The following is a 24,439-nucleotide window of genomic DNA, read 5'->3' as shown; positions in this document are numbered from 1 at the left end:
GGACAATAGGAGTTCTCTATTTTTCTTATAACTTTTCTGTAAGCTTAAAATTATTTCAAAATACAAAGTTTAAAAAAAAAAAAAAAAAAGGGCAGGGCTTGTAGGCTCACGCCTGTACTGCTAGCACTTTGGGAAGCCGACGTGGGCAGATCACCTGACATCAGGAGTTCGAGACCAGCCTGGCCAACATGGTGAAACCCCGTCTCTACCAAAAATACAAAAATCAGCCAGGCGTGGTGGCGCGTACCTGTAAATCCCAGCTACTCGGGAGGCTGAGGAAGGAGAATCGCTGGAACCCAGGAGATGGAGGCTGCAGTGAGCCGAGATCGAGTCACTGCACTCCAGCCTGGACGACAGTGAGAGACTCTGTCTCAAAAAAAAAGAAAAAGAAATATACACTAACATCGAGGAAAAGAGCTTTCATTTAATAACAGAGATCTAAGTTTGTGCGCTACTTCTGTTTGTTATATATCCTTCCTTAAGCGTCACACTTTTCTCACCTGCAAAACACCATCCCAAACTTACAGAAGTCTCTTTTGGTCCATACAAATTATGTGTATGAGAGATCTCCTAACTGTAAGTTATACAAATGACATTATAATGTTAAATACTTAGGAGTTTACCAAAATAAAGAATGGAGTTCTTAAGGTACCGTACACACTTATTACAGTTATAACAAACTATGGAATAAGCGGTAGTGGTGTAAACGGTGTTCCTTAAAGGAGGGTAATGTTTTTTTCCCTGTTCCGTCAAGTCTTAAACGCTTGACATTTTAAAATAGTTTTAAACCCTTTCCGGAATTAGAAGTGGTATTTCGGACCGTGAAGTAACCGATCAGCTATAAGTGTTCCATCTTTAAGGCCTGCTCTTTTACCCGTCTTCAGGAGGTCTTCCGAGAGAGGGCCCGCGGCATACTCCAGCCCAAGCCCGAACTCTCCGCAGCGCTTCCGGCCCTTGGCCCAGAAGTCTGGAACACCGGGCCGGCTGCAAAGGAGTGTCTGCCGCGCATGCGCGCCCCGACTCAGCCTTTCCGGAGTGATCCTTCTCGTTACGTCACCACCGGCCTCGCTCGGACGGCAACCGGCGGGAGTTTTTCAAAATGGGAGTGCATAGGCACCGCCCAGGCCTCGGAAGGTGTCAGGGAGAACTTTCCGTGGTTTTAGCGTCGTCGCCTGGAGCGGCGGTCTAGAGAGCCGAGCCTGATGGGCGCCAAGACCGGCTGGCTGCTTGGAGCGCTGCCTCGAAGGGACTGCGTGAAGGAAACTAATCCGGAGAACCCAGGCCAGGGTCTGGAAATATGGCGACCTGCATCGGGGAGAAGATCGAGGTGAAAAGACTAGGCAGTCTGCAGCGGGGCGGGTGGGAGTAGTTGTGGGATGACACGAGACCGCTGTGGGAAGGGGAGCGAACGAAGCTAACGGCTGCGGGGCGGGCACCGAGGTGCTTAGGGAGGGTCCCAACCGCCCAGGCCTCAGCTGGTTAGGGGCGGAGCGGCCCGCCCCGCGGAGACAGTAAGAGTAGGGGAGGAGGGACAGGTGAGTCCCTCGCCGCCTGGCAGTGTCCCCAGGCACTGCGGCTTTCTGTCAGCAATCCCGCCCGAGCTGCCGCGCTAGAGCAGGGCAGGGCTACCTCACACTTCTCCAAGGGGATGGCGGTTATCTCCGGCGGGAGCTGCGGCGGGATTCTGACCAGGCCCTCGGCTCCCAGGGGTTGGCTGGAGATGGGAGGAGGGCGCTTAGGCTGCACTGAGGTTGAGGAACCAGATCACTAGGGTGCACCATCACCCTGAGCTTCCAGTCCAGCCTGGAAGCTCAGGGATCCCCGCACGGAGTCAACATGCCTTCCACCCTAGACACCTGCTGCATCGAGGTGTAATACCTGCCTGAATTTTGTCAAATTCCCCACTCGATCCATTTTATCTTCTTTTTCCATCCCCTTCCCATCTTCCTTTCTACTGTGAGTCATCACACATAATCTTTAATTTTAACTTTTAAGGATTTTAAAGTTGGAAATCTGCTTGGTAAAGGATCATTTGCTGGTGTCTACAGAGCTGAGTCCATTCACACTGGTTTGGAAGTTGCAATCAAAATGGTAAGAATAAACTAATCAACTTCTCTCCTGTACTTTGCAAGTAACTAGAGAGGTATCAGAGATGTAAGAAACTCCTTACCCACCAGCCTTTCCTTTGATTATGGTGTAAGGAACACTTTGCATAGGCAGAAGACAATAGTGCCAAGTCCAGCCGTTGAACTTAAGACTATTTTAGGAAAGCCTTGACCTTGCTTAAATAAGTTTTATCTTCATTAATGTTCAGTCGACCTCGTTTATGGTGTAATTATCCATACTTGGAGTAATTAGTAGAAATCAACTAACAAATAATTTGTTTGTAAGAGTTCATTGTGTATAATTCTGTATTTTCCCTTAACAATAAAAAATATTATTCTTGATTGTTAGAAGTCAGTCTAATAGGAGTAACATAAACATAAGCAAATTAAGAATCATTTGTCAGCCGGGTGGGTGGCTCACGCCTGTAACCTTAACACTTTGGGAGGCTGAGGCAGGTGGATCGCCTGAGCTCAGGAGTTTGAAAACAACTGTGCAACATGGTGAAACCTCCTCTCTACCAAAAATACAAAAATTAGCCGGTGCGGGCACGGTGGCACATGCCTGTAATCCCAGTACTTTGGGAGGCCGAGGCGGGTGGATCCCCTGAGGTCGGTAGTTCAAGACCAGCCTGACTAACATGGAGAAACCCCATCTCTACTAAAAATACCAAATTAGCCGAGTGTGGTGGCACATACCTGTAATCCCAGCTACTCTGGAGGCTGAGCAGGAGAATCGCTTGAATCCGGGAGGCAGAGGTTGTGGTGAGCCGAGATCGCACCATTGCACTCCAGCCCAGACAACAAGAGCAAAACTCCATCTCAAAAAAAAAAAAAAAATTAGCCGGGTGTGGCGGCACGTGCCTGTGGCCCCAGCTACTCAGGAGGCTGAGGTGGGAGGATTGCTTCCGCCTGGGAGGTTGAGGCTGCAGTGAACTGTGATCATGTCGCTGCACTCCAGCCTAGGTGACAGAGTGAGACCATGTCTTTAAAAAAAAAAAAAAATCATTTATCTAAACCACTTAGAAAAAGAAATGGAGGCCGGGCGCGGTGGCTCAAGCCTGTAATCCCAGCACTTTGGGAGGCCGAGACGGGCGGATCACGAGGTCAGGAGATCGAGACCATCCTGGCTAACACGGTGAAACCCCATCTCTATTAAGAAATACAAAAAACTAGCCGGGCGAGGTGGCGGGCGCCTGTAGTCCCAGCTACTCGGGAGGCTGAGGCCGGAGAATGGCGTAAACCCGGGAGGCGGAGCTTGCAGTGAGCTGAGATCGGGCCACTGCACTCCAGCCTGGGTGACAGAGCGAGACTCCGTCTCAAAAAAAAAAAAAAAAAAGAAATGGAGGTTTTGCTTTAAAATTTGCCTGAATTGGGATTTTTTTTTTTCTTACAGTTAGGCTGATTGTGCTATTAGATTATTTAAATTGAGATAGGATATTAGAATTAATTGGGCAAACTTTTCTGCCAAGCACTCTGCTAGGTGCATGAGGAAAACAGATAACAGTAGGTTGACCGCAAAGACATATAAAAGGACTTCAGTCTATTTTAAATTAAAGTATACTTTATTTTCAAAGTTCACTTTTAACCAGTTTACATTTGAAAGTCTGTCAACATTTAAACCTATTATTTTTAGATAGATAAGAAAGCCATGTACAAAGCAGGAATGGTACAGAGAGTCCAAAATGAGGTGAAAATACATTGCCAATTGAAGCATCCTTCTATCTTGGAGGTAAGATACAAATTTTGTAGAAGTGACCAAGGACAGTGAATTTTTGAATATTTTAATTTATTATGCCCTTTCACATTTCAGCTTTATAACTATTTTGAAGATAGCAATTATGTATATCTGGTATTAGAAATGTGCCATAATGGAGAAATGAACAGGTATCTAAAGAATAGAGTGAAACCCTTCTCAGAAAATGAAGGTAGGCGTCTGTTTTTGTTTGTTTTGTTTGGGTGGATAAAAGTTTTGCATTTTAAAGTGTAGTTTTGAGGAATATGCTATTTTGTAATATATAGTAAAACGGTTTGAATTGTTACTTTCAGCTAGAAAAGATTTCCTCTGTCCCAAGCTGCTAATTCTTAAAACAATTCAATTATTACAGTAGCAAAGTAAGAAATTTGTTACCCTTCTGTCCTTAAAACATTTTAAATTAAATTATTGGCAGCAGTTTACTGTGTATTTTTTCAAATGTAGTAAGCTTTTTAGGATGCCATTGGTGACTATAAAGTAGTTCTAAATCAAGCACAAATAGCCATTGAAACTGTTTGTTATAGAAAACATGAAACATGCAAGTAGTGTTCTATAATGAGTCCCCTGAACTTAACACTCAGCTTCCCAAACTAGTGACTCATGGTCATATTATTTCATCTTTACCGTTTTTACTACCCTGATTTTCCAAAGTATTTTGACGCAAATTATAGACATATTTTTAACTATAAATATTTCAAAATATAGATTTCTTTAAAAACATAGCCACAAAGTCATTATCACACCTAATAATTCTTTACTATCAAATATATAGCTTCAGATTTCCTCAATTTCTCATGATTTTTTGCAGTTCAAAGCAGAACCAAATAAGGTCTATACATTAACACAAATTGTTGTTTTCAAGTTATCTTGCTCTGCTAACTGAGATTACAGACAGGCTAACAGAAGTAGTTGCTGATAGGCTTCTTGTACATCTGAATCTATATAAGCCATTTGGAAAACAATGTGGGCATAACATTAGAGTTACGGGAATATTTATATTCTTTGACTCAGGTTCCATTGTTAGACGTTTATTGCAAAGAAATAATGCAAATTGAAAAAAAATGATACTCATATTGATAATGACTACTGCATTTTTTTATAATACTTCATAAAAAAGGCCTTATTAGGCCGGGCGCAGTGGCTCACGCCTGTAATCCCAGCACTTTGGGAGGCTGAGGCAGGTAGATCACCTGAGGTCAGGAGTTCGAGACCAGCCTGGCCAACATGGTGAAGCCCTGTCTCTAATAAAAATGCAAAAATTAGCCGAGCATGGTGGCTCATGCCTGTAATCCCAGCTACTTGGGAGGCTGAGGTGGTTGGATCACAAGGTCCGGAGATCAAGACCATCCTAGCCGACATGGTGAAACCCCGTCTCTACTGAAAATACAAAAAAATTAGCTGGGTGTGGTGGTACTCTCCTGTAATCCCTGCTACTCGGGAAGCTGAGGCAGGAGAATTGCTTGAACCCTGGAGGCAGAGATTGCAGTGAGCTGAGATTGTGCCACTGCACTCCAGCCTGGTGACAGCAAGACTCCATCCTAAAAAAAAAAAAAAAAAAAACTTACAAACTGAGTACTTGGGAGAGTTTGGGGGACATCGATGGAACTTTAGCTTTTTCTTTTTTTTAACAATTAGAATATATGTATGAAATGTTTGTGCAATTGTTTTTCTTTTTTTTTTTTTTTTATTTGAGACAGAGTCCTGCTCTGTCGCCCAGGCTGGAGTGCAGTAGCGCTATCTTGGCTCACTGCAAGCTCCTCCTCCCGTGTTCATGCCATTCTTCTGCCTCAGCCTCCTGAGTAGCTGGGACTGCAGGCACCTACCACAGCGCCCAGCTAATTTTTCTGTATTTTTTGTAGAGATGGGGTTTCACTGTGTTAGCCAGAATGGTCTCAATCTCCTGACCTCGTGATCTGCCCATCTCGGCCTCCCAAAGTGCTGGGATTACAGGCGTGAGCCACTGTGCCTGGCCCAGTGTGCAACTGTTTATCTTAATTGCCATGGTTACCCTAATGACTCTTAATTGCTAAAAAAAATTAAGCTTCTCTTAACTACATGTAAAACACTCATCAGTTGGAAAGAACAAAGATTAAAAGGAATGCCTAGTTTTCTTAAAGGTTAATATGATATCTTTAGAGTGGTGTGATGGTACCACTCTGGTAATTGCTGGTAATTAAAGTGACTGGTAAATCTAAGCTCCAAGCCAGTGTTCTACTACAATGCTGGAATATTGTAGTAGAACATTTACCTGGGTTTCATAATGTATACTAAATACTAGATGCTGAATCTTCCAGAGTTTCCAAATTGTAAATTATCTTTTTTTAAATCCTAACAGCTCGACACTTCATGCACCAGATCATTACAGGGATGTTGTATCTTCATTCTCATGGTATACTACACCGGGACCTCACACTTTCTAACCTCTTACTTACTCGTAATATGAACATCAAGATTGCTGATTTTGGGCTGGCAACTCAGTTGAAAATGCCACATGAAAAGCATTATACATTATGTGGAACTCCTAACTACATTTCACCAGAAATTGCCACTCGAAGTGCACATGGCCTTGAATCTGATGTTTGGTCCCTGGGCTGTATGTTTTATACATTACTTATCGGGAGACCACCCTTTGACACTGACACAGTCAAGAACACATTAAATAAAGTAGTATTGGCAGATTATGAAATGCCAACTTTTTTGTCAATAGAGGCCAAGGACCTTATTCACCAGTTACTCCGTAGAAATCCAGCAGATCGTTTAAGTCTGTCTTCAGTATTGGACCATCCTTTTATGTCCCAAAATTCTTCAACGAAAAGTAAAGATTTAGGAACTGTGGAAGACTCAATTGATAGTGGGCATGCCACAATTTCTACTGCAATTACAGCTTCTTCCAGTACCAGTATAAGTGGTAGTTTATTTGACAAAAGAAGACTTTTGATTGGTCAGCCACTCCCAAATAAAATGACTGTATTTCCAAAGAATAAAAGTTCAAATGATTTTTCTTCTTCAGGAGATGGAAGCAGTTTTTATACTCAGTGGGGAAATCAAGCAACCAGTAATAGTGGAAGGGGAAGAGTAATTCAAGATGCAGAAGAAAGGCCACATTCTCGATACCTTCGTAGAGCTTATTCCTCTGATAGATCTGGCACTTCTAATAGTCAATCTCGAGCAAAAACATATACAATGGAACGATGTCACTCAGCAGAAATGCTTTCAATGTCCAAAAGATTAGGAGGAGGTGAAAATGAAGAGGGATACTCACCCACAAACAACAATGCCAACATTTTTAACTTCTTTAAAGAAAAGACATCCAGTAGTTCTGGATCTTTTGAAAGACCTGATAACAATCAAGCACTGTAAGAATAACTCTATCAAAGACATTTTGGTTTTTGTAACGTTATACTAGTATAAATATGAAGCTGCATCTAAGCGGGGGGTTACCAGGGAAATGAATGTCTAAAAAAAAAAACAAAAACACTCATATGGATTTTGACCTATGGTTAACAGTCTTAAAAGGAGTGTGTGTGTTCATGAATGTGTTTATAAAATTGTTTAATATTTGGAAATTCTTAGTCTTATTTTTTAATTTTATATGGAGTGAGTCTCCAGTGCAAAGTATCATATATATTAGTCATGCCTTACCCCCAAAGTACTTTAATAATAACTGTATACATAGATAGAAAAGCTGAGCCTGAGTGTTCATAACACTGACTGCTTCCAACATGAAAACTAATTTTTAGTGACTGTAGTGTGTGATTTTTTCTTTTTCTGTTCATTTTATGATTTTTATGCTTAAATTATAAGAGGGCAGTAGCCACATAGAAATGCTGTCAAAGTACCCTGGGCATTTTGGCATGGGAGTTTAGCTTTTTAGAGATAGCATAGTTATGCCAATATTGTTTTCTATAGTTATTCTAAAATGTTCAGGTATTCAAATCAGAAGAAATCCTTTTCTAATATTTTTACCTTAAAAAGTTACCTGATAATTTTTTATTAGCTTATGAGATTTTTTTGTTTGTTTATATAGCTCCAGTCATCTTTGTCCAGGAAAAATTCCTTTTCCATTTGCAGACCCGACACCTCAGACTGAAACGGTACAACAGTGGTTTGGGAATCTGCAAATAAATGGTGAGTTTTTAATGGAGTATTTAATCAAGAATTAATTACTTGGACACTTACCAAGCATTGCAGTGTTGTATATGAGATTTTTAAAGAAAATCATTTTCTTGCTTGGTGCAGTAGTTCATGTCTGTAATCCCAACACTTGTGAGGCCAAGGCAGGTGGATTGCTTGAGGCCAGGAGTTCAAGACCAGTTTGGGCACATAACAAGACCCTGTATCTACAAAAAATAAAAAATCAGTTGAGTGTAGTGGCATGTACCTGTAGTGCCAGCTACTTGAGAAACTAAGCCGGGAGGATTGCCTGAGCCCAGGATTTCAAGGCTGCAGTGAGCTATGATCACACCGCACTCCAGCCTGTGTGACAAGAGACAGAGACCCTGTCTCAAAAAAAAAAAAGCATTGGCCAGGTGTGGTGGCTCATGCCTGTAATCCTAGCACTTTGGGAGGCCAAGCCAGGCAGATCACTTGAGGTCAGGCGTTCAAGACCAGCCTGGCCAACATGGTGAAACCCCGTATCTACTAAAAATACAAAAATTAGCTGGACGTGGTGGCACACACCTGTAATCCCACCTACTTGGATGGCTGAGGCACAAGAATCACTTGAACCCGGGAGACAGAGGTTGCAGTGAGCTGAGATCACGCCACTGCACTCCAGCCTGGGTGATAGAGTGAGACTCTGTCTCAGAAGAAAAAAAAAGCACTTTCAGTATGTCTCAATAAAGCTGTCTTACAGTGTTTGAATATTTGCTATAAGTCAGCCACTATCCTTAATGTTTAACATATATTAAGTTCTCACAAACATGAGGAAGATACTGTTATTATCTCCTTACAGATGAGGAAACTGGGTACACGTCTCAATTTGCCCAAGCTATGTGACCATTCAGTAGAGGAGCCAGGGTTCGAACATAAGTAGTCTGGCTCGGAGACTTTATTCTTAACCCCTGCTCTTGCAGCCACTCTATAATCAGCACCTTCTATCAGTGCCCATAAAATAATCAAAAGATGATTGACCTTATTTTTAAGTGGAAGCTGATAAGGACATTATAGGGTACCAGTGGGACCTCACACTAAAGTACAGAGCTACTAAAACCTAAACATTTTTAAACAGCTGTCATCCAAGTCATTATGTTGTTTATAATACAGAGTTTGAAGGTTAAATAATGAACATGACAGATTCACAGAAGGTGAACTGGGAAATAATGATGGAAAAAAGAATAAAAAAGACATATGGAGGGGAGGAGATGATTTTTTACCAAGTATCGTATTGCCTCATAGACAAAAAGCAAATAACACAGCTGTAATTTAAGCAGAGAGTTGTATGTTATCTTGAGTCTATTCTTCTTTTCTTTTTTTTTAATGTATATTATTCTCAGAAGCCCAAAAGGAAATTAATCTTTTGTACTAATTGGAGATAATTCAGGTTTGTTTTTTAAACTATAAAACTGCCACATACTTAGTTTTTCACATCTGTTGTGTTTACAGATACTTATATTTAGTAACACAGACTTGTCTGAGATGGAGAAATAACCTTGTTTATAATAATCCAGTAGTGCTCCTGCAATTTTTCAGTATATTATTTGATACAAAATACTTTCTGTCATAATGAGAGTGGGGGGAAAGCAGTAAAAAGTCATTTAAGAAAAAAACTGTAATTCAAATTTTTAGAGTGTAGCATTGAAAAATTGCCTTACCAAGTTTTATATAATCTAATCATTTGAAGCCTTTAAAAGATGCTGTTCTATATGTGAACTTTAAAACCATACAAAATAAAAATTGGTAAAATTAATGACTTTTAAAAAATATGTGTGCAAGTACATTTGTAATGTTAAATATTACTGTTAAAGCTGTTCATATAGTGTTTTTGCTTTTAGTTGCATATTTTCATTAATTACAAGTATTTCTAAGTAAAGATGGGCTAGACAGTTCTTAGCTTAAAGAGAGTAAATTTATATATTTTTCTCATGTAGAATGATTACTTGGGAACTCAAATCTGCTTTTGTTGCAGCATTGGCGATTGCATGCTTTAGGATTAATAGGTGACCATATAGTGACTGGTTTTTGCCTTAATTGAAAAATTAATTTTATGTTAATATCTTTTTTGTCTTAGTCTTAGGAATACTAAAGATATTTCTTCACAATCTGGTTTAAAATGTTCTTTCAAAGTCATGTCTTAAACTGCTTATTTGTTAGAAAATTATGAGCTCTCATTTTGTTTTTTTTACTAGATTTCTTTTGTTTAAAAAATGCTATTATAATCAGAGTGACATTGTTTTGGGTCAACTTGAGTTTTTAGTTATTTACTAAATTGCTTCATTCTATGTATATTACAGCTCATTTAAGAAAAACTACTGGATATGACAGCATCAGCCCAAACCGGGATTTCCAGGGCCATCCAGATTTGCAGAAGGACACATCAAAAAATGCCTGGACTGATACAAAAGTCAAAAAGAACTCTGATGCTTCTGATAATGCACATTCTGTAAAACAGCCAAATACCGTGAAATATATGACTGCACTTCACAGTAAATCTGAGATAATCCAACAAGAATGTGTTTTTGGCTCAGATCCTCTTTCTGAACAGAGCAAAACTAGGGGTATGGAGCCACCATTGGGTTATCAGAATCGTACATTAAGAAGCATTACATCTCCGTTGGTTGCTCACAGGTTAAAACCAATCAGACAGAAAACAAAAAAGGCTGTGGTATGTCTGTTATTTTCCTAAGTTACTACATAACATTTTACTTGAGAATACAATTCTTGAAAACATATTTTTTAGTCCTCTGTAATGTCCTTGTACTTTGGGGTGTATACATGATCAACTTTATTAAAGAGAAAAGAGACTGGGTGTTTATGGAAAAACAGCTCTTGTTTCCCTGTCTTCTTAAGAATAGTGAATTGATACTGATACGTTTTGAATTTTAAATTATTAATTTAAAGTAGATTTGAATGAAAAACATTTTAAAATAATACTGGCTCTATGCTGGGCTAAAGATTATTTTGTTCACAATTCCAGTCAGTGAGCTAATATTATCCTTTTGCTTCTATTTTTATTGTTTCTAAATTTAATCCCATCTCAATTTTTAAAAAACTAGAAAATATAACTTTTATTTTTTTAGCATCTGGAACTAAAGAAAAGGCATATGCACATTTAAGTTTAGAGTTTAAAAATTATTGTATGTGAACTGAGAATGCTGTGTGTTTTTTTAATTCTATCTTTATCCTGTTCTTTGTTCGCATTTTACTTCCCATTTCATCCTTGCCTTTGTTTGGCTTGCTATTATCTTTTCAAAGTCCTTATTCTCCACCCTACCTTCTGTTTGCTTTCTGCTCATTGATTATCATTTGACACTTCATTATACATTCTTACCTTTGCACCATATGGTTCACAGTTGTGCTCAAATATACCTCTGATCTGGACTGTTATAGTGAAGCAGCTATTTGATTTTGACTTCAATATTTGTTTCTGCCATGGTTAAGTACTCCTAAGTATTATGTATGTCAGAGCTGTTCTAGTAAACAAAATAATTATTACTGATTTTTTGGGTTTTTTTTTTTAGGTGAGCATACTTGATTCAGAGGAGGTGTGTGTGGAGCTTCTAAAGGAGTATGCTTCTCAAGAATGTGTGAAAGAAGTTCTTCAGATATCTAGTGATGGAAATATGGTAATGTGTAGTTACTTTATTACCTTGCAACTTCAAATTATCGTTTAAGCACATTTAGCATTCTAATTCATTTTATAACGATAAGTTTTTTTTTAATCAGTTTCCTGGTATGATAGTGTCTCTGGAATTCAAAAATTGAAATAGCATATTAAATATATTTAAATAAATTGGTGCAGTGTTAAAAATAATTATATCTGGTAAGAAAATCTAAACTTTTGGTTTAAGTTAAAAAACAAAAAAATTACTTTTACATAATATGTAACATTTTTCTATAAAATAATATTTAATGTTACATTTAAACACTTTTTATATGTTTTAGCAAAATATAGTACTGGAACTTAATGTCATGTAATTAGAATTTTTAAAAAATATTTTGGCAGATCACTATTTATTATCCAAATGATGGAAGAGGTTTTCCTCTTGCTGATAGACCACCCTCACCTACTGACAACATCAGTAGGTACAGCTTTGACAATTTACCAGGTATGTGAATTTACTAGGGAGTAAATTTTGATAGTAGATTTATATGTATATATGTATAAACTCCATATATAGATATAATAAATTATAAATAGCTTCAGTCAAACTTAAGGTCATATATTCTTGTACTTTGTTTCTGGTGAGAGTTGCATGCCTTTAATGCAATGTTTATTGTTAATATTCTGTGTTATAATGGTACTGTAAGTAAAAACTAACGCTAGAACATTAGTCATATGTCTCACAAATGTAATTTGTATACTTGTTTAGAATGTGGCTATAGTTGTGTTAAAAAAATTTCAACATTGTGCTTGCTTCAGAGCACATATACTAAAGTTGGAATGTTACAGAGAACATGGCCCCCGTGACTCACAAATTTATGAAGCCTTCTGTATTTAAAGAATAATTCACCATGTATGTGGCTTTTCACCTTTGAAATCACTGCTGCTACATAAGTGATTATTTATAATTATAGTTAACCAAATTTGACTCCCAGTTTGGTTTCTGAATATTATGGACTGGGGATATAAGTACTGAATAGTAAGACTTCATTGAGGTTACTCTTAGAAAAGAATAAGAAAATCTGTCTAATGTAACCCTATTAGAAATCACAATAAATAGATAAAACTATATGTCAGGTCAACACTTTCTTTCCTAATGTTAAGTTTTTTTTTTTTTTCCTTAGAAAAATACTGGCGAAAATATCAATACGCTTCCAGGTTTGTACAGCTTGTAAGATCTAAGTCTCCCAAAATCACTTATTTTACAAGATACGCTAAATGCATTTTGATGGAGAATTCTCCTGGTGCTGATTTTGAGGTTTGGTTTTATGATGGTAAGTACCATTTGGAAATGGTAATTTGTTCCTTTAGTTTGTAATTTAGTAGTTATGTATATGTGGGTTTTTAAAATTCAACACAGCCAGTTTTAAAGATGTGTATGTGTGTAACTATACATATAAATTGCACATCAGAGTATACATGTCAGATAATATTAACCAAAATTTATCGAGCCTTCCTTTAAACAATTTATCCTATAATATGTATATTGGTCCTCTTTTCCTACTTAGCTCCGGTTTACATCTAGGCTGATGGTATAAAAATCACATGAAATGAGCGATGTCCTATTTATTATTAGAACTCTTAAATGGACATATACCAAATTATCAGAATTATAAATGTAGCAAAAAGGATAGGGTTGAGTCTAAATCTATTCTGTAAAGATGAATGTTCTTATTTTCTAAATCTATTCTATAAAAATGAACTATTTTTTAATCTATAAAGCTCCTTTAAGGGACACAAAGCATTCATATCACACAGTACACATATAATTATAGCTATCCTTCAATTATGTTTTTGTATGAATATAGTGATTTTTTAAAATATAGAAGTATCAGGCTTAAACCAGATATATGTTGGGAAAAATATGGATGACCTATATTTATTGAATACTTTGATAGTCTCATTTTATTAATAGTCAATAAATGAATAAAAACGATACCTTGATCTAGGTGCCATTATATACTGGTATGATAATAAATAGAAAATCTAGGAATTTTTAAAAAAGGATAAGAAAACAGTTTCCTGATTTTTTTTTTTTTTTTTTTTTTTTTTTTTAGGGGTAAAAATACACAAAACAGAAGATTTCATTCAGGTGATTGAAAAGACAGGGAAGTCTTACACTTTAAAAAGTGAAAGTGAAGTTAATAGCTTGAAAGAGGAGATGAAAATGTATATGGACCATGCTAATGAGGTACATACCTAATTATAGGTTTTTCATACCAATTAATAACGATTACAAATGACATAGGTGAAACAATGACGGAAGCACTCTTCTTTTGAAATAGGGTCATCGTATTTGTTTAGCACTGGAATCCATAATTTCAGAAGAGGAAAGGAAAACTAGGAGTGCTCCCTTTTTCCCAATAATCATAGGAAGGTAAATGTCTGAAAATTTTAAACATGTGGCTAAAATGTTTTAAAAGTTTGGTGTTTATATTATAAACATTCTTTAGTTTTCTGTAAATTGAAAGCTTCAAGGGAATATATTTGGACTTTTCTCCTTCAGAAAACCTGGTAGTACTAGTTCACCTAAGGCCTTATCACCTCCTCCTCCTGTGGATTCAGATTACCCAACGAGAGATAGAGCATCTTTCAATAGAATGGTCATGCATAGTGCTGCTTCTCCATCACAGGCACCAATCGTTAATCCCTCTGTAAGTAAATATATGTCACTTCTATACTTTAAACCTTTCAATGATTGCCTGATGCCCTTCATATAAAATAGTTTATTGTGACTTTACTATCATCTACGTACTTTTCCAGCCTCATCCTGAGCCACTTTATCCTATACTATCTATGTTTGAGCCTCAAAGGCCTTCTTTCAGTTCTTTAAACAAGTCAAAGGGCCTTTTCACATGCTGTTCACTTGACCTGGAACTCTTTTCCCCAAACACTTAACTTTATATGCGTAAGTCTTATTTTTCAAGTCTCTGTTTAAATGTTACCTCAATGAGCCCTAATCTCAGCCCTCTCGGAAAAGCTAAATGTATTAACATATACATATATAGTTGTTTTATTTTTACTAGTAAAATATCATTAATTGCCTAAATGCTCATGATAGACTCATGGTTAAATTTATTATATATTTAATGAACATGGCGATGAAGATTATATAGCAGTGTAGAAAAATGCAACATTAAAGAAACAGGTGTGTATGTTTGTGTGTACTCACACACATGCACAAAAAGAACATGCCATGGGATAAAAAGATGAAAGAAATCCACCAAAATGAAAACAGCAATTCTGCAGGGGGGGTGGGGGATTCTTTTCTGTATTTTTCTAATTTCCAATAATGTAGTTATATTTTCATTAAAACATTTTTGTTTTTAAAAAATTAAGCTAATGAAAAATCCCATAATTGTCTGCTTTTGCTGAATTTGGCTTATAAAAATGCTGAGGAATAATATCTTCCTGTCTTTTATTCTTTGTAGATGGTTACAAATGAAGGACTTGGTCTTACAACTACAGCTTCTGGAACAGACATCTCTTCTAATAGTCTAAAAGATTGTCTTCCTAAATCAGCACAACTTTTGAAATCTGTTTTTGTGAAAAATGTTGGTTGGGCTACACAGGTGAGAAGTTTCTAGTACAGTGCATTTTCTTGTTATGAATTTCTTTTCATTTTCACACTGATAAGACAATTACCAAAAAATACAAATCATTGTAATGCTATATTTTTACAAGGAAGTTTTGTACCTTTTTACATTAGTTATATCATGAAAAATGTTAACTTCTTAAATTTGTGTTCAGTTGGAAGACTCCAGACATTGCTGATAACAGGTTGTCTGCTAGGGCTTGGGTGACCTACTTTTGCCATTTGTTTTTAAATTAGAGGTCATGATAGTGACTAATTGTGAAGAGTAGAGTGTGATATCTGTGACGTTTTAGGTTTTGGAAATTATTTGTAATCAATATTAGTAGAGTAACTTTTTATTTTTTTGAGATGGAGTCTCACACTCTCGCCCAGGCTGGAGTGCAGTGGCGCAATCTCAGCTCACTGCAAGCTCCGCCTCCTGGGTTCACGCCATTCTCCTGCCTCAGCCTCCCGAGTAGTTGAGACTACAGGCGCCCACCACCATGCCCAGCTAATTTTTTGTATTTTTAGTAGAGACGGAGTTTCACCATGTTAGCCAGGATGGTCTCAATCTCCTGACCTTGTGATCTGCCCGCCTCAGCCTCCCAAAGTGCTGGGATTACAGGCGTGAGCCACTGCACCCAGCCAGTAGAGTAACTTTCATTTGGCAAAAGAAGAAAAGGATTTTTCCATTAAAAGTCAAGTGAAAGCCAGATGTGATGTCACGTGCCTATAGTCCCAATTACTCAAGAATCTGAGGTGGGAGGGTCATTGGAGTCCAGGAGTTTGAGGCCAGCCTGGGCAACAAAGCAAGACCCCATCTCTTTTAAAAAGTGAAGTCAGTATTGAGTTTCAAACTTATAGAATTTTATGTAGTTGTGAACCTATATGTGTATATTATCTAAAATCTTGAAACTTGGAGACTTCTGAGCCTGACACATGTACTTTTACTTAACAGTGAAGTAAAATGCAACCTAGTACTTTATGGGGGTAGGTAACATTTGTTGGGCACCTGCTTTGTGGTACCTACCATGTTTTTCACATACATTGTCTAGTTTATCCCCCAAAATAACCTAGTAAAGGTGATGTATCTCCTTTTATAGATAGTAAAATTATGCTTCATAATGGTAGAGTAACTTACACGATCCTGTACTATACTCTTAAGTTGGCAGAGTCCAGATGTAAGCCTAGGTCGGTTTGATTTGGCGTCCATGTACTATGCACTTCTCCATTTTGAGTGACACATTGTGACTATTAATGACTAAAGAAGAAGTTTCAGAGGCTAAAATGTAATATTCTCAGGCCAGGAAAGAAATTCTGATGGCTTAAGGACAAAGAAAATGTTGCTTTTATTTCCTAAATCTCTTCTTGTTAAATACTAAATATTTCTTGTGGGGGAAAAAAACCAACAACCAAGAAATCCTAGTGGAAATTAATGGGAAACGGGATTCACTTATAATAATTTTAATATTATAATATCTTAGCTATTAAAGGAATAACCTGAAAAAGACATGAATATTCTCAGTGCTACTGCCATCATAGCCCCAAATTTGTAGTCACTTAGAGAGTTTTTTTTTTTTTAACTGAGGAAAACCTGTTAAATATGTTAAATATTAATACAGAACCACAGACCCTCTCCTGTATAGTAATTTTGTATGCTGCTACTGCTGCTTTTTTTTTTTTTTTTTTCTATGCCTGTTCTTACCCATGCTTACTATTTTTCTAGTTAACTAGTGGAGCTGTGTGGGTTCAGTTTAATGATGGGTCCCAGTTGGTCGTGCAGGCAGGAGTGTCTTCTATCAGTTATACCTCACCAAATGGTCAAACAACTAGGTAAGTTCTTAAAATACTGGTTGAGATTCAGCCATTTGCCATAATTTCTCTTTCTCTATGTGTTGAAATAGATGATTTAATAAAGATACTTCTTTCATTTTGACAATGATCGTGTGATTCTTTAAACTGTTAATTATTCTTAGCAGTTCATATAGTCATTAATGCATATTTTATGATTATCTATATTAAACGCAGGGCAACTGGTATGAGTAATCCACTCTAAGAGGCTGGGTTCCTTGTAGCCTCACTGTTATAGCGTAACTCGATGGCCCTTTTCAGAAGTAAGGGACTTCTAATTCTAGGTTCAAATAATATACCACACCTGTTTACTTAAAAGAACAGAAAAAAGAAATCTTTATTTTAAGATATAACCTGCTTATTTTTCCCAAATGAAAGGCTATATCCCCAATCTAATGTAAAGTGATTAATGTTTGAAAGACTTTTTTGAATGTGTATATTCATTCTATATGAAAATGTGTGTCAGGCACCAAGCCAAAAATAAGAAATCTGGCAATGCGAAAAAAAAGGAGTTGTTTGCTTTCCTCATTTAAATCAGAACTTACTAAAAATAGGGTACTGACGATGCCAATGCAGATGTGCTCTTTTATGAGAACTGCTTATTGTAATGGAAGTACTTGGGACAAATATGTGTAGATACCTGCCAACTGCATTTTTGTGTTAAATTTAGATAATGCAGTGCCATCACTTAAATAACTATGTTTCAAGTGAGAGGCTTTTTCAAAAGCTCTTTGAGGTGCTCCAGAAAGTGGAAGGATGCAGATGCAAAGTGGGTAAAACCCTTGTTCCCAGGATACATGTTGACATTTTATTTGGTATGGTCATTTGGAAATTGCTAACATTTAAATAGAAATATATTCATAATGTGTTTAGCTTGATATTTTTCTGTATAATTAGGGCTTTTTTTTTTTTTTTTTTTTTTTTTTGGAGACAGTCTCGCTCTGTTGCCCAGGCTGGAGTCAGTGGTGTGACTTGGCTCACTGCAACCTCCGCCTCCTGAGTTCAAGCAATTCTCCTGCCTCAGCCTCCCAAGTAGCTCAGATTACAGGCATACACCACCACACCCGGCTAATTTTGTATTTTCAGTGAAGACAGGGTCTCCACATTTTGGCCAGGCTGGTCTCAAACTGCTGACCTCGTGATCCTCCCACTTTGGCCTCCCAAAGTGCTGGGATTACAGACGTTAGCCACCACGCCTGTCTGGGGCCTTTTAAATTTAATGAGGAATCCAGATATTTGGCTTGCTTTTGAAATGATGAAGCCAGTTAAAGTTTGTCTAATTTTCCTTCTGTTATTTAAATATATTTAGAAAATGGTCTGTTTTAAAAGAAAAGAAACTGTGTATGCTTCACTTGATGTAGGTATCTAATAAATAATTGTTATAATTTTTCTATGGTGCCTCTTGTTATTGAAGAATTACCGAAAAATATAATGTGCTTTTTGGGACTCTCAGGACCAAGTAATTCAGTTATGATTTTGTCTTTTTTTCTTTTGCTTCATTTAGGTATGGAGAAAATGAAAAATTACCAGAATACATCAAACAGAAATTACAGTGTCTGTCTTCCATCCTTTTGATGTTTTCTAATCCGACTTCTAATTTTCATTGATTAAAACTCCTTTCAGACATATAAGTTTAATAAATAACTTTTTTGTTGGCTTTCAAGTAAAGTGATTTTTTTTAATCTAATATAAAGTCTTCAGAAAGCCTTTCTAGGAAAGAATTTTAACCTATAATGTAAAGGATGTATTCTGAGAGAACAAAGCAGAATGAAACTTGAATCACTTACTAAGTATAGTGGGTATAAAACAGAATACCTGACTTTGCTCTTAGACCTTAACTCCCAAACTTACTATGTTCATATATTTGTATTGAACAATCTTTTAAGAGCAAAAATGTAAATGATGTGTGGTTTATTTGTGCTTTTATTGTTTTCCCTGCGTCTCAGACATGTTGAGAATCATGGACAAAACCTGCTGGAATTTTGGAATTTTTGAACATGTAAATAATGTATATTTATGTTATAAGTAACATATGTAAACATGTATATTTGTTTTATATTTATTTTTGTAGCACCAGTGTGTCTCATGAAACATTTTTGCAAATGCATTTTATAAAAAAATAATAAATATAGTGATAAGTTACATTATCTTTTGATTCATTTAATACTTATTTTAAAATAACTTACCAGTAAACTCACTTTTTAAATTTTGTTGCCTGTTGAGGAGTCAATTAAATTTTAAATATTAATTTTGCAAATGTTAAATACATTGTTTCTCTATTATCTGAAAATCTTGGTATATTTTAATGAATTTTTTTTTAGTTATACGTTAAGTTCTGGATTACATGTGCAGAACGTGCAGTTTTGTTACATAGGTATACATATACCATGGTAGTTTGCTGCACCCATCAACCCGTCACCTACATTGGGTATTTCTTCTAATGTTATCCCTCCCCTAGCCTCCCATCCCCCTCAGGCCCCGGTGTGTGATGTTCCCCTTCCTAGGTCCATGTGTTTTTGTTTTTTGTTTTGTTTTGTTTTGTTTGAGACAGAGTCTCACTCTTTTGCCCAGGCTGGAGTGCAATAGCGCTATCTCATCTCACTGCAACCTCTGCCTCTCAGGCTTCAAGCGATTCTCCTGCCTCAGCCTCCCAAGTAGCTGGGATTACAGGTGCATGCCACCATGCCCAGCTAATTTTTGTATTTTTAGTAGAGATGGGGTTTTGCCATGTTGGCCAGGCTGGTCTTGAACTCCTGACCTCAGGTGATCTGCCCACCTTGTCCTCCCAAAGTACTGAGATTACAGGCATGAGCCACCACGCCCAACCCCATGTGTTCTTATTGTTCGACTCCCACTTATGAATGAGAACATGCAGTGTTTGGTTTTCTAATCTTGTGATAGTTTGCTGAGAATGATGGTTTCTAGCTTCATCCATGTCCCTGCAAAGGACATGAACTTATCCTTTTTTATGGCTGCATAGTATTCCATGGTGTATATGTGCCACATTTTCTTAATCCAGTCTATCACTGATGGGCATTTGGGTTGGTTCCAAGTCTTTGCTATTATGAATAGTGCTGCAATAAATGTACGTGTGCATGTGTCTTTATTATAGAAAGATGTATAATGCTTTAGTTATATGCCCAGTAATGGGATTGCTGGGTCAAATGGTATTTCTAATTCTAGATCCTCGAGGAATCTCCACACTGTCTTCCACAATGGTTGAACTAATTTATACTCCCACCAACAGTGTAAAAGCGTTCCTATTTTTCCACAACTTCTCTAGCATCTTTTGTTTCTTGACTTTTTAATGATTGCCATTCTAACGGGCATGAGATGGTATCTCATTGTGGTTTTGATTTGTATTTCTCTAATGACCAGTGATGATGAGCATTTTTTCACATGTCTATTGGCTACATAAATGTCTTCTTTTGAGAAGTGTCTGTTCATATCCTTTGTCCAGTTTTTGATGAGGTTGTTTATTTTTTTCTTGTACATTTGTTTGAGGTCTTTGTAGATTCTGGATATTAGCCCTTTGTCAGATGGATAGATTGCAAAAGTTTTCTCCATTCTGTAGGTTGCCTGTTCATTCTGATGATAGTTTCTTTTGCTGTGCAGAAGCTCTTTAGTTTAATTAGATCCCATTTGTCAATTCTGGCATTTGTTGCCATTGCTTTTGGTGTTTTAGACATGAAGTATTTGCCCCTGCCTATGTCCTGAATGATATTGCCCAGGTTTTCTTCTAGGAGTCTTATGGTCCTAGGTCATACATTTAAGTCTTTGATCCATCTTGAGTTGATTTTTGTATAAGGTGTAAGGAAGGGATCCAGTTTCAGTTTTCTGCATGTGGCTATCCAGTTTTCCCAACATCATTTATTAAATAGAGAATCTTTCCCCAATGCTTATGTGTATCAGGTTTGTCAAAGATCAGACGGTTGTAGATGTGTGGTGTTACTTCTGAGGCTTCTGTTCTGTTTCATTGGTCTATATATCTGTTTTGGTACCAGTACCATGCTGTTTTCATTACTGTATTCTTGTAGTAAAATTTGAACTCAGGTAGCGTGATGCCTCCAGCTTTGTTCTTCTTGCCCAGGATTGTCTTGGCTATACGGGCTCCTTTTTGGTTCCATATGAAGTTTAAAGTAGTTTTTTCCAATTCTGTGAAGAAAGTCAGTGGTAGCTTGATGGGGATAACATTGAATCCATAAGTTACTTTGGACAGTATGGCCATTTTCACAATATTGATTCTTTCTATCCATCAGCATGGAATGTTTTTCCATTTGTTTGTGTCCTCTCTCACTTCCTTGAGCAGTGGCTAATAGTTCTCCTTGAAGAGGTCCTTCACATCCCTTGTAAGTTGTATTCCTATTTTATTCTCTTTGTAGTAATTGTGAATGACAGTTCACTCAAGATTTGGCTCTTTTTCTGTTATTGGTGTATGGGAATGCTTGTGACTTTTGCATTGATTTTGTATTCTGAGACCTTGCTGAAGTTGCTTATCAGCTTGAGATTTGGGACTGAGACAATGGGGTTTTCTAAGCAGACAATCATGTCATCTGCAGGCAGAGACAATTTGACTTCCTCTCTTCCTATTTGAATACCCTTTATTGCTTTCTCTTGCCTGAGTGTCCTGGCCAGAACTTCCAATACTATGTTGAATAGGAGTAGTAAGAGAGGGCATCCTTGTCTTTTGCCAGTTTTCAAAGGGAATGCTTCCAGTTTTTGCCCATTCAATATGATACTGGCTGTGGGTTTGTCATAAATAGTTCTTATTATTTTGAGATACATTCCATCGATGCCGAGTTTATTGAGAGTTTTTAGCATGAAGGGCTGTTGAATTTTGTTGAAGGCCTTTTCTGCATCTATTGAGATAATCATTTGATTTTTGTCATTGGTTGTGTTTATGTGATGGATTACGGTTATTGATTTGTGTATGTTGAACCAGCCTTGCATCCCAGGGATGAACCCACTTGATTATGGTGGATAAGCTTTTTGATGTGCTGCTGGATTCGGTTTGCCATTATTTTATTGAGGATTTTCACATCGATGTTCATCAAGGATATTGGCCTAAAATTCTCTTTTTTTGTCCTCATAAAATGAGTTAGGGAGGATTCCCTCTTTTTCTATTGATGGGAATAGTTTCAGAAGGAATGGTACCAGCTCCTTTCTGTACCTCTGGTAGAATTTGACTGTGAATCCGTCTAGTCCTGGACTTTTGTTTGGTTGGTAGGCTATTATTGCCTCAATTTCAGAACCTGTTATTGGTCTATTCAGGGATTCAGCTTCTTCCTGGTTTAGTCTTGGGAGGGTATATGTGTCCAGGAATTTATCCATTTCTTCTAGATTTTCTAGTTTATTTGTGTAGAGGTGCTTATAGTGTTCTCTGACGGTAGTTTGTATTTTTGTGGGATCGGTGGTGATATCCCCTTTATCATTTTTTATTGTGTCTATTTGATTCTTCTCTCTTTACTATTAGTCTTGCTAGCAGCCTATCTTGTTGATCTTTAAAAAAAACCAGCTCCTGGATTCATTGATTTTTTTTTAAGGGTTTTTTGCATCTCTGTCTCCTTCAGTTCTGCTCTGATCTTAGTTATTTCTTGTCTGTCTTCTGTTAGCTTTTGAATCTGTTTGCTCTTGTTTCTCTAGTTCTTTTAATTGTGATGTGAGGGTGTTGATTTTAGGTCTCTCCTGCTTTCTCTTGTGGGCATTTAGTGCTATAAATTTCCCTCTACACACTGCTTTAAATGTGTCCCAGAGATTCTGGTTTGTTGTGTCTTTGTTCTCATTGGTTTCAAAGAACATCTTTATTTCTGCCTTCATTTCGTTATGTATCCAGTAGTAACTCAGGAGCAGGTTGTTCGGTTTCCATGTAGTTGTGCGGTTTTGAGTGATATTCTTAATCCTGAGTTCTAATTTGATTGCACTGTGGTCTGAGAGACAGCTGGTTGTGATTTCTGTTCTTTTACACTTGCTGAGGAATGTTTTACCTCCAATTATGTGGTCAATTTTCAAATAAGTGCGATGTGGTGCTGAGAAGAATGTATATTCTGTTGATTTGGGATGGAGAGTTCTGTAGATGTCTTATTAGGTCTGCTTGGTCCAGAGCTGAGTTCAAGTCCTGGATATCCTTGTTAATTTTCTGTCTCGTTGATCTAATATTGACAATGGGATGTTAAAGTCTCCCATTATTATTGTGTGGGAGTCTAAGTCTCTGTACGTCTCTACAAACTTGCTTTATGAATCTGGGTGTTCCTGTATTGGGTGCATATATATTTAGGATAGTTAGTTCTTCTTGTTGAATTGATACCTTTACCATTATGTAATGGCCTTCTTTGTCTCTTTTCATCTTTGTTGGTTTAAAGTCTGTTTTATCAGGGACCAGATTGCAACCCCTGCCTTTTTTTTTTTTTTTTTTTTTTTTGGCTTTCCATTTGCTTGGTAGATCTTCCTCCATCCCTTTATTTTGAGCCTATATGTGCCTTTGCACGTGACATGAGTCTCCTGAATACAGCACATCGATGGGTCTTGACTGTTTATCCAATTTGCCAGTCTGTGTCTTTTCACTGGGGCATTTAGCCCATTTACATTTAAGATTAATATTGTTATATGTGAATTTGATGCTGTAATTATGATGCTAGCTGGATATTTTGCCCGTTAATTGATGCAGTTTTTTCATAGCATTGATGGTCTGTACAATTTGGCATGTTTTTGCAGTGGCTGGTACTGGTTGTTCCTTCCATGTTTAGTGCTTCCTTCAGGAGCTCTTACAAGGCAGGCCTGGTGTTGACAAAATCCCTCAGCATTTGTTTGTCTGTAAAGGATTTTATTTCTGTTTCACTTATGAAGCTTAGTTTGGCTGGATATAAAATTCTGGGTTGAAAATTATTTAATAATGTTGAATATTGGCCTCCACTCTCTTCTGACTTGTCAGGTTTCTGCCAAGAGATCCGGTGTTAGTCTTATGGTCTTCCCTTTGTGGTAACCCGACCTTTCTCTCTGGCTGCGCTTAACATTTTTTCCTTCATTTCAACCTTGGTGAATGTGATGATTATTTGTCTTGGGGTTGCTCTTCTTTAGAAGTATCTTTGTGGTGTGCTCTGTATTTCCAGAATTTGAATGTTGGCCTGTCTTGCTAGGTTGAGGAAGTTCTCCTGGATAATATCCTGAAGAGTGTTTTGTATCTTGGTTCCATTCTCCCCCTCACTTTCAGGTACACCAATCAAATGTAGATTTGGTCTTTTCACAGAGTCCCATATTTCTTGGAGGCTTTGTTTGCTTATTTTTGCTAATCTTGTCTTCTTAATTTATTTCCTTAATTTGATCTTCAATCACTGATA

The 24,439-nt window shown here is 37.3% G+C and overlaps 1 protein-coding gene across 2 annotated transcripts; it reads left to right on the top strand.

Annotated features, from left to right (window-relative positions):
- The first annotated feature begins 1,050 nt into the window (after positions 1-1,050).
- On the top strand, positions 1,051-19,396 carry LOC105486101 (polo like kinase 4). Of its 2 annotated transcripts, none has more exons than XM_011748794.2 (16): positions 1,051-1,327; positions 1,996-2,091; positions 3,739-3,834; positions 3,916-4,030; positions 6,194-7,214; positions 7,886-7,986; positions 10,311-10,681; positions 11,538-11,642; positions 12,023-12,125; positions 12,805-12,954; positions 13,738-13,871; positions 13,966-14,057; positions 14,187-14,334; positions 15,112-15,252; positions 16,981-17,087; positions 18,610-19,396. In XM_011748794.2, exons 1-16 carry the CDS (start codon positions 1,298-1,300, stop codon positions 18,710-18,712), a joined length of 2,913 nt encoding a protein of 970 aa, XP_011747096.2. In that variant the 5' UTR covers positions 1,051-1,297; the 3' UTR covers positions 18,713-19,396. The 2 variants fall into 2 exon arrangements, with proteins under 2 accessions (XP_011747096.2, XP_011747097.2); XM_011748795.2 differs by having other exon boundaries at positions 1,052-1,327; positions 6,869-7,214; positions 18,610-19,217.
- The last annotated feature ends 5,043 nt before the right edge of the window (positions 19,397-24,439 follow it).

This window comes from Macaca nemestrina, chromosome 3 (genome assembly GCF_043159975.1).
Source record: "Macaca nemestrina isolate mMacNem1 chromosome 3, mMacNem.hap1, whole genome shotgun sequence".
Lineage (NCBI taxonomy): Eukaryota > Metazoa > Chordata > Mammalia > Primates > Cercopithecidae > Macaca > Macaca nemestrina.
Note: the sequence above shows the minus strand (reverse complement) of the source record. Positions and strands in the feature narration are given on the sequence as shown.